Genomic DNA, 14,046 nt, shown 5'->3' on the forward strand with positions numbered 1-14,046 from the left:
TCAGCAATGGATAAAGCTTCGTATATGCACGCTAACTGTTTAACCTTTCATAAAAATGTGTGGTTGTATGAGTTTAGCGTGGCTTATTGTTTGAAAGGCAAGCTGTATGTAGTCTTCTAGAAACTGTAGGTTACCTTAGTGCACTCGGTAGTAGCTTTAAGGTTCTAGGGATTTGAATAAATATCATTTTGGTCACCTTTGACTCTTCTTTGATTGAGTCGTTATTGTCTGTTGCATGTGTGTAGGAATCCTCATGTGTCTTGAGGGTAATTTTGCATTTTCACCTAAAATTCACGTGTCACCTCCATAATTTTCTTGATTATTTTTGGCTCCTCAAACTTCTAATCCTAAGAATAATAAACAAACAACTTAGGAGCTGGGAGGACAAAAATGTCCTTCAAGTGCTACATGCGTGGCCTCGATGGTATTGCCCGGCAAATGAGGCACCTTTGTCGAGCTCGCGTGTTGGACATGCATGATCCAACTAACGAGCCATTTATCTTATCAAAGTTACTGAGCCGATGTGGCTTAGCGAAGCCCAAACCCCTCCTAACCTAACAAGGCATGATGGAAAAATTAGATCAACATGGTCGGATAAGGACTGATCTTGCCAAAGATCACAGAGGGATAATAATCCCTACAATCGTGGTCCATTTGCTAACAACAAAATTCAATGTGGTTTCTTGCACAAAAAATATTCAACGTGGTTAAGAGATCTATTTAAATGAGATTCTTAATTCAGGCTGTTTGTCACATCTCTCAAAATCAAACAGTTAATGTCTTAATGGACAAAATGGCGATTTTGAATAAGCCAATCACAGGACGTTACACATGTCCTAATGTCTAACTTAAGCATAAAGAGTTAATTGTCCATATACCAAGAAACCAAAGCTTTTGTATCCTTTCAATTCACTAAAGTCTAATATAAGCATAAAAAAGACATTATCACACTATCATTTGTGGAGACCTCAAGTTTGCAAGCAAGTTAAATAACTTTGCTACTCCGAGCAATCACACTATCATTGCTTGTAATTTAAATGAAAATCTCAAAACATACACTATCACAACAACAATTTTAATATAATCTCAATCCATCTCTTAACCTATGCTCTTCAAATCTCAATCTCAGACAAAAAGAGTAAAGAAAAGTAGAAACTGCCTAATAAACAAGAAAATGATGGAATTGAAGGATGGAGAAGTTGAAAACGTCAAATGAGGTTGAGAAAGTGCCTTTAAGAGAATGGGAGGTGACTATATAATTCTTCACACACATGCACACTAAATAGTTTGGTTTAGTATGGATTGGTTTCATATTAACCAAATTACTGTGTGTCCGCTTTCTTACACTTGAGTTCGAGTCTCATTACTCATAAATTAGAGTATTTTAAAATATTGTATTGTAAACAAACAAAAATATCGGCCAAGCTAAATGAAACAAATTAACTATTTTTTAGTTCGAAATGGTCCAAGGAATTAATCTAGTGGAAAGCGAGAAAATATATGAATTCGACCACCTTATCTAATACTTAGGCTACATGAAGAGAAAAATTAGTCTGCCAACTACATCTTGTATTAAAAAAATAAATAGTCTGATCACTCGAATTGGTTGATTTAGCTCATATTTTATTAATTTGAGCGTCCAATGCTTTTGCGAGCGATGCAAACATTTACCAAAAAATCTAATAAAATTTCCATCGTTTGAATAAAAAGAAAAAGAAACAGACCCAGCACAGGTAGCACAGAAATTCCATGCTACTTCCCCAATACATTTCGGTTCGCGCTTTCACGCATCAAAAGTTTCCAACAACTGCCACTTTTCCCAATTTTGGAGCCAAATGGCCAAAACGACACGTCGCCCAATATCTAATACTAATTAGAATTTTAATTTTAAGATTAATTTTAATTCTAATTATCCTCTAAATAATAATAAATTATATAAGCAATTCGTCGTTGTGTGCGAAACTGAAAATTGTGGTTTAAGGCAAACGGAACCTCTGTGTGTGTATGTGTGACGAACACAGCTCGAAGTTTTCTCTCTGCTAATTTTCCGGGGAAGTTTTTGCTTGATTTTCCTGAGAAAATTGTTCTGATTCCGTCATTACGACTGCAAGGTCAAAATTCCGAGCTCTGTTCTGCATATTACTATATTGTTGTCTGTGTTTGGGCGAAGAGAAAGTTTCAAAATCGTTTCAAATTTCTTCCGATTCTACTTTTTTTTGCTTGAATTAGGGTTTTCTCTTCCGAATTGGGGGGTTTTCATCGATTCCAGAAGGAGTATACTGTTTCCGAGAACGGTCGCAGATTTTAAAGCCTTTTACAATTCGATTTATTGAGGTTTTTTGTTGAAGGTTTAAGATTGGGGGTTCAATGTGAAATTAGGGTGTGGTTTATTGAAATCGAAGGCTGAGCTCGTCGAATTGGATGATTAGAATATGATAATCAAACGTCCGGAGAAATTGGAAATGCCGAATCTGAAACGCTGCACGCTCGAAGATCCCGAACCTCAAGCCTTTGAGTTTTCCGATAATCCGAAGAAGCGGAAAACAACTGGCTACGATGGAGCGGGCAATGGCGAGGCGGAGGATTTCAGCAGCGGTTCGGGTTCTTCGCACAACGACGAGCCGTTTTGGCCCGCGAGGGAGGGACCGTCGAATTTAGAGCGGTTGATTAATCAACGAGCAGTTATGGCGAAAGAGAAGATGAATCAACGACAATCTTTGGCTAAAGAGAAAACGGAGAAACCGGCATTGAACCGGAGCTTCGGGACGGTACGGAGGTCGAAGCGGGGGCGCATTCAAATGCCTCCTTCGAGGTTTAGTGATTCAGTTTTTGGTGTAAATAACAGTAGCAAAACTAATTTTGACGAAAGGGCAACGACATTTGATGACGAAGGTTTTCATGAAGTTTTAGTAGAAGAAGAAGATACAGAGGGAATTGAGAAATTGGGTTTTGTGAAAAAGAGCAAGGAGGATATTAACCGGCAAAAGAATTCAAAATTTTCGAAGAAAAAGTCAAAGAAGTATGAATATGTTGGGAAGGAAGAACCAGAAGAAAATGAAGTGGATTGTATAGGGTTTAAGGATTTTGATTGTAGAGGTGATTTTAGTTCAGGGGGCATGGACAGACAGAAAAATGCCAATTGTGCAAAGAAGAAAGAAGTATATAAGCCGCAGGACTTTGCTTTGGGTGACGTTGTTTGGGCTAAGTCTGGGAAGAGCTACCCGGCATGGCCGGCTGTGGTTATCGATCCCATTTTGCAGGCTCCCAAATCAGTTCTGAGCTGCTGCGTTCCAGGTGCCATATGCGTGATGTTCTATGGGTTCTCAATGACGACAAATGGATCACAGAGGGTAAATTTTTGCTCTCAAACTTTATGTTTTAGCAAATGTCGGTTGGACTAGTTCTCCAAGGCAGTTTACCTCCCCCTGCACTCATTTTTGAATGGGCTGTGATATTCACACACTCCATTTTACTTCTCACACATCATTCTAATTTTCAACCGTCGGATCGGATGAATTAAAAAAAGATCAACAGACAAAAATTAATAAGGGATGTGTGAGAAGTAATTTGGAGTGTGTGGGTAGCACACCCTTTTTGAATCCCCCTCTCTGTAGGTTGGGTAGTTTATAATATCGGTGAAAAATCTCCATGCTTTATTTTTTGTGTGGTTCGTGTACATTTGTTCAGTGTGGAATTTAAATGAACGTTAATGTGCAGGATTATGGGTGGGTGAAGCAGGGAATGATATTCCCCTTTACGCAGTTCTTGGACAGGTCTGTAGATAGTCTTCTGAAGTTTGCTTATTTGTTTAGGGAAAATCTTTGGGCATTTTTATAATTTTTGTTTGTTCAGATTTCAGGGTCAGACCCAGTTGTACAAGAGCAAGCCTAGTGATTTTCAGATGGCTATAGAGGAGGCGTTGTTAGCAGAAAATGGATTTCTGGACACAAGCTTCGGGAGTTATACAACTGATCCAGAGGCAAATCCTGCCCAATTTCGAGAGGCTAATGGTTTTTATGAAGATCAGGAATATTACACTCAGAACCAGGCACCTTTTTCATCTCTTTGACTTTCATTTATTTCTTTTTCTGGGAATCCTTCTCACCATGATTTCTGTTCAGGGTACATGACTTGAATAATATAATTCGGACCTTTTATATTTTGTGAAGAATGCTACATGACGTTCCTGAAAGAAAATGGTTTGGCATTTTTATAAGAACTGAAAAGGATTACTCTTTATAACTGAATTACACAGATGAATTTTATAGCAAGGATCCAAAAAACTCTCCTTGCTTTGTTTTCAGTTTTCATTTTGGTTGGGATATTTGTCATGCAGAGATTTTGATTTTTAGCGTAGCTTTAGGTAATTTTATGTTTCTTCTCGCAAAGTTTTGTTTCCAGGTTATGACTTGTATTTTTTGTTAACTAGCAAGGTGTAATTGTCTCTGTAATAAAATTTCATCCATTGAATTTATTTTGCAGGAGGCATATCCTAAAGATGCAAAAGCTTGTGACTGTTGTGGTTTGGTTACTCCCTCTAAAGCTATGAGAAGAATGAAGGGCTCAAGTTTGTGCACACATTGTTTCAAGGTTCGAATTGCCTCATCTTGGAATTTTCATTTTTACATATTTCTTGGTTCCTAATGGTGCTTACATTCATCTTATGTAGTTAAAAAAATCAAAGCAATATTGTGGCATATGCCTGAAGATATGGCACCACTCTGATGGTGGGAGTTGGGTGAGTTATCTGCAATATTTTTATCATGATCACTATTCTCGTATCATTTGTTTCTTTACCTATGTGGTTGAGTGGTTTGAGAGATTGTTGGTATCTCTGTTTTAGGTATGCTGTGATGGTTGTGATGTATGGGTGCATGCCGAGTGTGACAAAATTTCCAGTAAAGTTTTAGAGGTGTAACTTTCATGCTTAATTTGAAATTTATTTTTTTCTCTCCTATGCTGTTTTTTCCCACTTTTGTTAACGAATGGAGGGTTATTAAATGGTTCAGGACCCAGAGCACACTGATTACTATTGCCCTGCTTGCAAAGCGAAGTCCAAGTGTTGTTCGTCAGGTTTGGTAAAACATCAGCAAAAATCCAGGTATATTAGAAATGCTTTTTTGTATCTCCATTTCATTTGGAGGCAATTGAATTTGTGTGTTTATAGATTGTTTTTTTATATTGTTCCCATTGAGTTAACTGAATGTATGAACATTTTTGAAACAGTTCTATGCCCAACTTTCAGAAATCTTCTAAGTCAAATGTCCAGAAATCTTCTACACCAAATGTTCAGAAATCTTTTGCGCCAAATGTCCAGAAATCTTTGATTCCTGAGGAGGTATCTGTGGTTTGTAATGGAATGGAAGGAACGTATAATCCAAAACTGCATATGTAAGCCCTTGTCTTTTGTAAAAGGAGAACTTATATTGCAATGAAAGTACTTCATGAATTTTTGTGCCTTTTCATTCACCATATTGTTTTTGCTGGGAATCTGCCAGTTTTAGTTCACCAATTTAAGGCTCTCAGTTTCAACTTTCAACTATATGATGAAGTAAATTTGTTTTTGGGAAGGATTTTTTGAGCTTCTTCTAATTATTTTATGTTGCAGCATTGTTTGTAAGTGTGGTTCATGTGGGTCAAGGATGCAGACACCTAGTGAATGGGAAAAGCACACAGGCTGCAGAGCCAAAAAATGGAAGCATAGTGTGAAAGTGAAGGCCACAATGCAACCACTGGAAAAATGGGTTTGTGCAATATCTATCATCTTGAAAAATTGATTAGATTTTCCATAGTTGATCTTATTACATTTATTGGCATAGTTATGTTCAGTGTAATTCTGATAAGACATCAACAGTCTCATTTTCATGACCGTAAAAGTTTAACACTTTTAACTCTTTTCTGTTTTGATCAGAATTATGCATTATATTGAGTCTATATAGTATATACTAATGTTGGATGTGTTCCAGATTGAAGACTATAATAAACATGGCTGGAATCCTGTCAAGTTAGTTAAGCAGCGACTAATTGCTTTATTGCAAGGTGAAATTTGTGCCACATGCTTCACATGTTGATGCTGATTTTCTGTATGTATGTTTGTGTCCGTGCGTGTTGGGAAGGAGAAGGGGGTTTCTCTTGTGCTTATGTCACAATTGAGGCGTTTGTGTGATGAATTTGTATGGTTAGGAGACTCATGCGTATCTTTGCTTCAACAGAAAAGTACGAGCCAGTTAATACAAAGTGGACAACGGAAAGATGTGCTGTTTGTAGATGGGTTGAAGATTGGGAGGATAATAAAATTATTATATGCAACAGGTGTCTGTCTCTATTTTTTGTGTTCCAAATTTTTGTATTTTAGATAAGTGACTTAGTCTTGTTTTTGGAACAAGTCGGGCCTTTTATGTAGCTCTAAGTCTACAAGAAGTTTTAAAAATAATTTTTGTTGATGTCCAGGTGTCAAATAGCTGTGCACCAAGAATGCTATGGAGCAAATGATGTGCAGGATTTTACATCATGGGTTTGTAGAGCATGTGAAACGCCCGATGTCATTAGACAGTGTTGCCTTTGTCCTGTAAGAGGTATGTTACCTATATCTAGTCTCTTGAGTAGATATTACTTATGGAGTTTCTAATGACACTACTATAAATTGATTTTTCATTGCTTATTTAATATTTGTCCATCACATTTATTATTTCCTACTTCAGGTGTTTACTTTTGTTCTCATTTGACTATTATTTTTCATGCTATATCTATATTTTTTTCAACCGTATTTTGGAAGCTTGGGTGGATAGTCATGAATAGTCATGCATATTTTTGAATAAGTTTAATGGTGTACACTAAGTTTTTGTTTTTAATTAATTAAACTTTTGATGCATGTTGAGTGTGAAATTTACAGGACTGCCTCTTTATATATGAAGTTGACTGTATTCCCATGTTTATTTTCTGCTACTGACTTTAAAATTGTTTTTTCAGGAGGTGCTTTGAAGCCTACTGATGTTGACACCTTGTGGGTTCATGTCACTTGTGCTTGGTTTTGTCCTGGAGTTGGTTTCTTGGAGCATGACAAAATGGAACCTGCAGTAGGAATCCTTAGAATCCTACCATCTACATTTTTGAAGGTAAGGTTATGTTCTGAGTGATATTGCAATTGGGTTTTTTTTATTTTTTTTTACTGAAAAGCGGTAAATTTTCTTTATTTTTTTTTTGGGGGTGGTGGGGGGGGGTGGTGTTTCTATCCTCCATGTTTACTCTTTAAGTTCTGAATAAACTTATAGCCTGTAATTGTTGTTGTGTGATAACATGATGATTCAAATTTACAATCTGTATATTTCAATTTACCTTATCTTCTGGAATGCAGCGCTGTACAATCTGTAAGCAGATTCATGGTTCCTGCACCAAGTGTCGCAAATGTGAAACTGGTTTTCATATAATGTGTGCATCAAGAGCAGGCTACAGCATGGAAGTAAGTTTAATTTCGTTGAATTACATTGTGTACACAGCCTCAGTCAGAATCTACAATTTATGTATTATTCATTTTGGCTAAAAAGGTCATCTCACTAGGGGTGATGATGATTGTCCATTGAATCATCGTAAAAAGGTCATCTCAATTGACCTAAAAAAGAGATCATCTCAATTTATGTAGACATTCCCTTGTCTTATCCTAATGTGGCGATAATTTTTCTTTAGTAGTTTGTATAATTGCACCTATCTTTTATGGTTAGAATAAAGTGAAAAAGGTTGGTAGTTGTGATTAAATCGTATCTTGAACTTTCAGGTGCACAGTCTAGAGAAGAATGGCATACCAATAACAAGAAAGTTGATATATTGCCCATTTCATAGGTTAGAAGTGTGCCATATTTTTCTTATGTTTAATGAAACTAGTTTTTTCTATTGCTCCACCAATGAGAGGTGGTGGTTGGCTTTAATTGTAAGTCATTGTGCGCCGGATCTATTGATTTCTATCTTGTTTACATTTGTCTTAATGCAGCCCCCCAAATCCAGATGCTGTTGTAGTTGTTCATACTAATTCAGGGGTTTTCGCTGCCAGAGGCTCGCTTCAAAATCAGAAGGGGTGCTTCAGAGTTGCAAGGGCAGTGCCATCAGAGAGCACTGAACTTCCAGAATCAGAACCTTCGACCTCAGAGACTAACGAGTTTGAACCGCTCTCTGCTGCAAGAGGCAGTGCTTTTAAAAGATCAAATTTTAAGGTAATTTTCTGCTATATGATTTTGCATCTCTTTGATCTCATCATTTTTCATAGAATTATTTATTGTTTCGGAGTTGAATTATGGATTATTTTCTGTTTGTTATTCTTAACCAGGGAGGCGAACGGCTGCCAGTATTCCACCGACCAATGGGGCCAACACGTCATTCCTTGGGCACAATAAATAGCTTGAGTACATTTGAAGTAATATTCTTGTCCTTGTTGATTTAAACTTTTCTTTTATGGGGTATGATTTAAACTTTTCATTGATGTCTAAATGTTAAAAGTATTTTTTTTTTTTTTTTTTTTTTTTTTCTGTAGACAATATATATTTTTTTCTTTCTTTAGTTGGTTGGTTGGACAGTAATTATATCTATTGCCTTTTATTAGGAAGCAGAAGATTCTAAAGTTTTTTCCTCCTTCAAGGATCGCCTTTTCTACTTACAGGTAAGTCAACTCTCTCATATGTTGTAGTTGCTTTACTTTATTGAGATGGACATTCTCGTTAACATTTCTTCTGCAGAATTGATTTACTGTTGTTTTTGTTTCAGAAAACTGAGAATCATCGTGTTTGTTTTGGTAAATCTGGAATACATGGATGGGGCCTATTTGCTCGTAGGAATTTTGAAGAAGGAGAAATGGTATTTAATGCCATAGTTCCCTTTGCACTTACGTATATGTATATGCATCTATTTATAGTAATATGGATGCGCATTGTGAGTTCATATAGATTATTTGTAATATTATAGCCACTTAAAGGTTACATTACTGATAGAAGTTGATAAACTTGTGAATTCTTTAATTCCTTATTTTTGAAAATACAGTTTGATGAGTGACTTCTAGGAATTGTATTCGAGTATATGGTTTGAGTTTGATTTAGGCAACCAAATGTTTATTTCCAGGTTGTTGAGTATCGCGGAGAGAAGGTGAGGCCGAGCGTTGCAGATATGAGAGAAGCACGATACAGACGTGAAGGCAAAGACTGCTATGTGAGTCGATTTATCAAGATACTCCTTTGTTTCCATCAGGGTGTCTCATTGTCTGGGCAGTAGAAAATTAACTTGTATGAGTTGTATCATCTGACAACCCTGACGGATGCAAGAATGCTTAATAAGTCAATTTTATGTGGGAAAAAATGCTGGGAACTTGTAATTTCAAAAAGTGATTAGTTTACGTAGTGTTTCAAAAATTGTTTCTCCACTTACAATGAGTAGGAATGGTATAAGCTAGACACAAATACGAAGATAGAAAAAAAGTTATGGTGGTCGGGTTGAAGAGCATTGTACCGCTAGAAGTTCATTCTCTCTCAAATTTAATTTGTCTGTGGGGTGTGATTCTGAAGTCTATGAACTATCTTTTGCAGCTCTTCAAGATCAGTGAGGAAGTAGTAATTGATGCTACAAGCAAGGGAAATATAGCACGCTTAATCAACCATTCGGTAAGTTCTATTTTCCCTAATCTCTCTCCAGTTTTCTAAAGATGTAGCTAATCACTTGGTGGTTTTTTGGTTGGGGTAATAGAGATGGCATTTTGTAGCACTGCATACATGTACATCTTTGCTTACCTTGAATGCTAAATTGAACCGCATTTGCTGCAGTGCATGCCCAACTGCTATGCAAGGATTATGAGTGTCGGTGATGAAGACAGCCGGATTGTTCTCATTGCTAAGACCAGTGTGGCCACCGGTGAAGAACTAACGTAAAATCCTCCACTCTCTAATTGTGCCTTAAATTTCCCTTTCAATTAGTTTAGATTGACCTGTATTCTGTTCAGAAAAGTAACGTTTCCCGCTTACTCGTCATTCCTTAACAGGTACGATTACTTGTTTGATCCGGATGAACTTGATGAGCTGAAAGTTCCGTGCCTCTGTAAAGCACCCAACTGTCGAAAATTTATGAATTAAACAACAGTTCATACATTTCTTGCTCCCAATTCATGTCTGCAGAGCTCGAACCCGTCTCCTAACCATTTAGGATACCATTTTTTTTCACCTGAGCTTGTAATTTTCGGTTTCTTTACTGCGATTCGTGTTGTAACCACAGAGTAACAGAATAAAACTGTAAATTCCCTTCTATGGCACAGATTTTATTCGAGAAATTTGTTGAGCTTTTGGTCCTCCTTCACACCAAAAGAAAAGAAAGGGAAATAAAAAAAAGAACTTTGCAAATTAAAGAATCAATATTGAAAGTGTTTATTGTTAATTGTCCTTACTCTAATTATTTTTATTAATCAAGTGTTGGGCATTTGAAATCAGGATTTCTTCCAACAAAGCGGAGATTAAATTCGGTTTTATGTATCCGATCTCGCCATTCAGGTTGTAAGGAAATTCTTAATGAAGCAAGATTCTACTCATTACCAATGCACAAGAAGATAAGTGAGATGCACGAATAGAGCTAGTTCCAAATTTTCTATCAACAAGGATACTAAGCAGTCAATAAATTGCGTAATCTTCGACTAAAAAAATTGTGTAATCTTTATTGTTTGTTTAGTGTCCCTTAGAAAGTTTATAATCGGTTTAGTCTTGCATATTTCCCGCAAAATAAAACACCTAATTTTCTTTTAAAATCTAGTTAATCTAGAAATTTTAGGGATAGTTTTGATAACTATTATGTTTTTAGTTTTTGGTTTTCAGTTTTTACATTTTTGAAAATTGAAAACCAAAGTTAAAACTCGGGCCAAATTTTAAAAACTCAAGAAAATAATTTTGAATTTGTATTTTTTTTTTTTGAAACTGAAAATAGTTATCAGGTAACATTTCAATTTTAATTTTTAAAAAGTGAGGAAAAACAAAAAGAATGAAAACCAGCCAGCCTAGTCCACGTGGCAAGCCCAACTCAGTTGAAAGAGCATCGATATGCGGCCCATTAAATTTGGCCCATTAAATTCAAATGTGATTCTGTTACCTTTTTGAATTGGAGGATTGGCGCGCCTATAAATAGCGAGGGCTTGAAGCTCAGCTCTGAAAGAGAGTGATCGGTTTACTTATTTGCGCAGAACAACCGATCACTCACGCACTCAGTGATAATGCCTCCGAAGCGGAAGAGAACCACCGTCGCTCTGCCACGGCCTCCGCCGATGCAAAAGCGCATGCGAAGAGCCAAGACGATTTGCTCTTGCAGCTCCCCTCGCTTCACTCGCAGCTCCGCTCGCTCTGCCTTCTGCTGGTCCTCTCTCTCTCTCCCTACATTTCATTTTTTTCTTCGAAATTTCGTCCGCGATTGGATTTGATTGTGTTTGTTTTGTTTGAGCTCATGAATCGTGAATTCGAATGGAAGTGATGACTTGTGATTGAATTATTTTCAATTCTAATTCCGTTTCTTTGTAATTGAGCTTATATCTGTACGATTACATGCACGCAGTTGAGATTCAGTAGCTCGGATTCAAATCGGAGCTGCGATTTTGAAATCGTTCTGTTTTGCTCGAAATTTGACTGCGTTGCATGTGACCTTACTTCTTCGAGCTCGATCTTGACTTCGATCATCGTAATTTATATTATATTTTAAAAAATAAAAGTTTCCGATACGATTGTAAACTACCGCGATTTGAATTTTCGTAAGCAAGTATGCAGTCGTCTGTTTGGCTGCCGAGAAAACAGATGAAACGAGAAAACTACATTTTCTTCTCTTTCCTCTTCGTACATTACGCATTTTTCTGTCTTAAATCTCCAGTTTGTAAATATTTTAGATGATCAAATTTTCCAATTCGGATTTTCACTGCGAAATCTGAGAATATTTCTCTGTTTAATTTGGAAAGTATTTCACCAGTAACCAAACAGAGCGTAACTACTTTTCAAATCGATCCTAACTATTTTTATAATTTTAATTAATTAATTTTATTTATGTGAGTTTATTATGCATCAAAAGCTACGAAGAGGACGTTTGGACAGAGATCGCCAATCATCTAGACGCCAAGTCACTGGTGATGCTCGCGACGACATGTCGTTGGTTCCGCGGTCTGATCATGGAAGAAGGGAGCATATGGAAGCACGTGTGCCTACGTGATCTTCAGGTTCCTGAGCCTCGTCACGTGGCACTCAATTGGAGGAAGCTCTACGTTTCAGCCTTTGGTAAGAATCTGAGAGCCACCAGAAGTCAATTAGCATAATAATATGGATCAGATTAGTTTTAAGACGTATTTATTATCGTAATTGTCTGATTAAGTGGGATTTGCGGTTTTGCAGATGGGAGTCACTCTTACATGTTTCGCCAGCAGGAGAAGCATATCGGTGAGTGTCCCATTTTACCCCCGTTGGATTGTTTTTGTGGTGAGAATTTACAGGTGCATTCATGTAATTATGCTCAAGAAATTTATATAGCCCTGTTTATAATGTTTGTAAGATTTATAGGAAATTTGTACGAGCCTTTTTATGCGTAAGAAAACTCATAAAGTCTCGTTCTCTCGATCACCTGGTGAACTTTTTTATATGTACACATTTCGTTATTTCTGACTTCGGAAAAAGTCAGTGACTTGTGACATTTTTCCATCTGTTTAATTTTCAGCTGGTTTCCTTGCTCTCATTTGTCTGATTGAGAGTGCAGTGAAATATTTGGCTATCATGATGGGATTTTTCACTAAATTTTGGATGAATCACAGACTGGATGCGCATCGGTGCATTTTCCGTTGAATCCTCAGAAGCATTCCTAACAGAAAAGCTGATCAAACCATCAAGGCTCCCAGAAGGAGATACCATACAGAAAATGTTGGAGTCGTGCGGCAGTTGTGTGTTGGATAAAGTTAAAACTGGGATATGGATTGCTGGTAATTACTTGAGCTGCACTCAGTCATCCTGGTGCTTTATTTTTGGACTAATGAAGATGAAATAGTGCTAATGTTCAATTTAGTTAACTTGTGTTTTCAACTGTGATGGTGTTCAACAGATCTCCAGCTTGTCCGATGCCCCGTCTGCGAACTCAATACCTGTGATGGTAAGGCAAAACAAACCCATCACTGCTCAATATGTGTGTTTGTGAAAATGCTACACATTATCAAACTCTTCAAAACGACCTTGCTTTCGCAGTCTGCTTATGTTTCATTGTTATATTCGTTAACAGCAACTGAGAATGTTTGCATATATACGCAGGAACGATGCAGACACTGGATGCAAGGCATATTGAGCTGTTCTTGAGCGAGGGGTACAAGAATGGAAGCTGGGAATACGAACTTATAGGTCGCCATGATGTCAACAAGCATGCCGATGGTGCTTGTGGGGCTATTTTCGATATGAAACACCTCAAGGAATCTTCAACATCTGGTAACTTCAGATACTCTTTTCCCCTTAGTCATCTGTGACACTGGTATTTGCTGTTTCAGCAACCATAATTTTGACTCCTCGCGTTTGTTGAAAGTGTAAAGTGATCTCATTTAATTTTGAATGGAACTGCAGCAGTGTTTAATCTCAAGTCATGGGTGGGAAAACCAACAGACTGGCAACCAAAGGCTGTCATTACTCTACATGCAGTTGCAGTCAACACAAATCTGCAGAAGAATGAAGGTACTAGTTAGTCGATTTGCCATAGACATAACCAAAACTCAGCTTAACTAAGAATCTGAGTGACAAAATCCGTTTCTAACTTCAACGTTTTGTTCGATTTTCTCGATGCCAGGACTTCAAGTGAAGTACCATGCCATGAGAGATGGACCTCAAGGAGAAGTAGTATCCATCAGAATCTCACAGCAGCTCCTGTAAAGTCACACACCTCAAAACTTCCTCACCAAGCTACACGAAACAGATTCCCGGAACTCCACAGATTATTGCTAGTTGCCAATCTCCGAAAGGCAACTCAATAAAACGCCCTTCGAATAATCAGATACATGAAAATATTTCCTGTTAGCTTAGAGATAGATCG

General features: G+C 37.2%; 2 protein-coding genes across 2 annotated transcripts; both read left to right on the top strand.

Annotated features, from left to right (window-relative positions):
* Positions 1–1,964: 1,964 nt before the first annotated feature.
* Positions 1,965–10,379, top strand: LOC137720767 (histone-lysine N-methyltransferase ATX3). The gene is made up of 23 exons (XM_068459883.1): positions 1,965–3,350; positions 3,718–3,773; positions 3,853–4,048; positions 4,483–4,590; positions 4,670–4,738; positions 4,844–4,912; positions 5,010–5,101; positions 5,227–5,391; positions 5,609–5,744; positions 5,967–6,039; positions 6,213–6,312; positions 6,451–6,575; positions 6,970–7,115; positions 7,355–7,459; positions 7,772–7,836; positions 7,985–8,204; positions 8,318–8,404; positions 8,591–8,647; positions 8,752–8,841; positions 9,103–9,189; positions 9,564–9,638; positions 9,798–9,898; positions 10,013–10,379. The coding sequence occupies exons 1-23, from the start codon at positions 2,433–2,435 to the stop codon at positions 10,101–10,103; spliced, it is 3,231 nt and encodes a 1,076-aa protein (XP_068315984.1). The 5' UTR covers positions 1,965–2,432; the 3' UTR covers positions 10,104–10,379.
* A 1,943-nt stretch (positions 10,380–12,322) lies between these two features.
* Positions 12,323–14,037, top strand: LOC137720769 (probable F-box protein At3g61730). Its single transcript, XM_068459884.1, has 6 exons — positions 12,323–12,425; positions 12,794–12,958; positions 13,078–13,125; positions 13,281–13,451; positions 13,584–13,691; positions 13,804–14,037. The coding sequence occupies exons 1-6, from the start codon at positions 12,398–12,400 to the stop codon at positions 13,884–13,886; spliced, it is 603 nt and encodes a 200-aa protein (XP_068315985.1). The 5' UTR covers positions 12,323–12,397; the 3' UTR covers positions 13,887–14,037.
* The last annotated feature ends 9 nt before the right edge of the window (positions 14,038–14,046 follow it).

The sequence above is a fragment of the Pyrus communis genome, chromosome 16 (assembly GCF_963583255.1).
Source record: "Pyrus communis chromosome 16, drPyrComm1.1, whole genome shotgun sequence".
In the NCBI taxonomy this organism is placed as follows: domain Eukaryota; kingdom Viridiplantae; phylum Streptophyta; class Magnoliopsida; order Rosales; family Rosaceae; genus Pyrus; species Pyrus communis.

Coding starts and splice junctions, on each gene's coding strand:
- LOC137720767 (XM_068459883.1), top strand. CDS start 2,433: ATGATAATCAAACGTCCGGAGAAATTGGAAATGCCGAATCTGAAACGC. Junction 4,913..5,009: donor TTTCCAGTAAAGTTTTAGAG/GTGTAACTTTCA, acceptor TAAATGGTTCAG/GACCCAGAGCACACTGATTA. Junction 6,576..6,969: donor TTGCCTTTGTCCTGTAAGAG/GTATGTTACCTA, acceptor TTGTTTTTTCAG/GAGGTGCTTTGAAGCCTACT.
- LOC137720769 (XM_068459884.1), top strand. CDS start 12,398: ATGTTTCGCCAGCAGGAGAAGCATATCG. Junction 13,126..13,280: donor CGAACTCAATACCTGTGATG/GTAAGGCAAAAC, acceptor ATATATACGCAG/GAACGATGCAGACACTGGAT. Junction 13,692..13,803: donor AAATCTGCAGAAGAATGAAG/GTACTAGTTAGT, acceptor TCTCGATGCCAG/GACTTCAAGTGAAGTACCAT.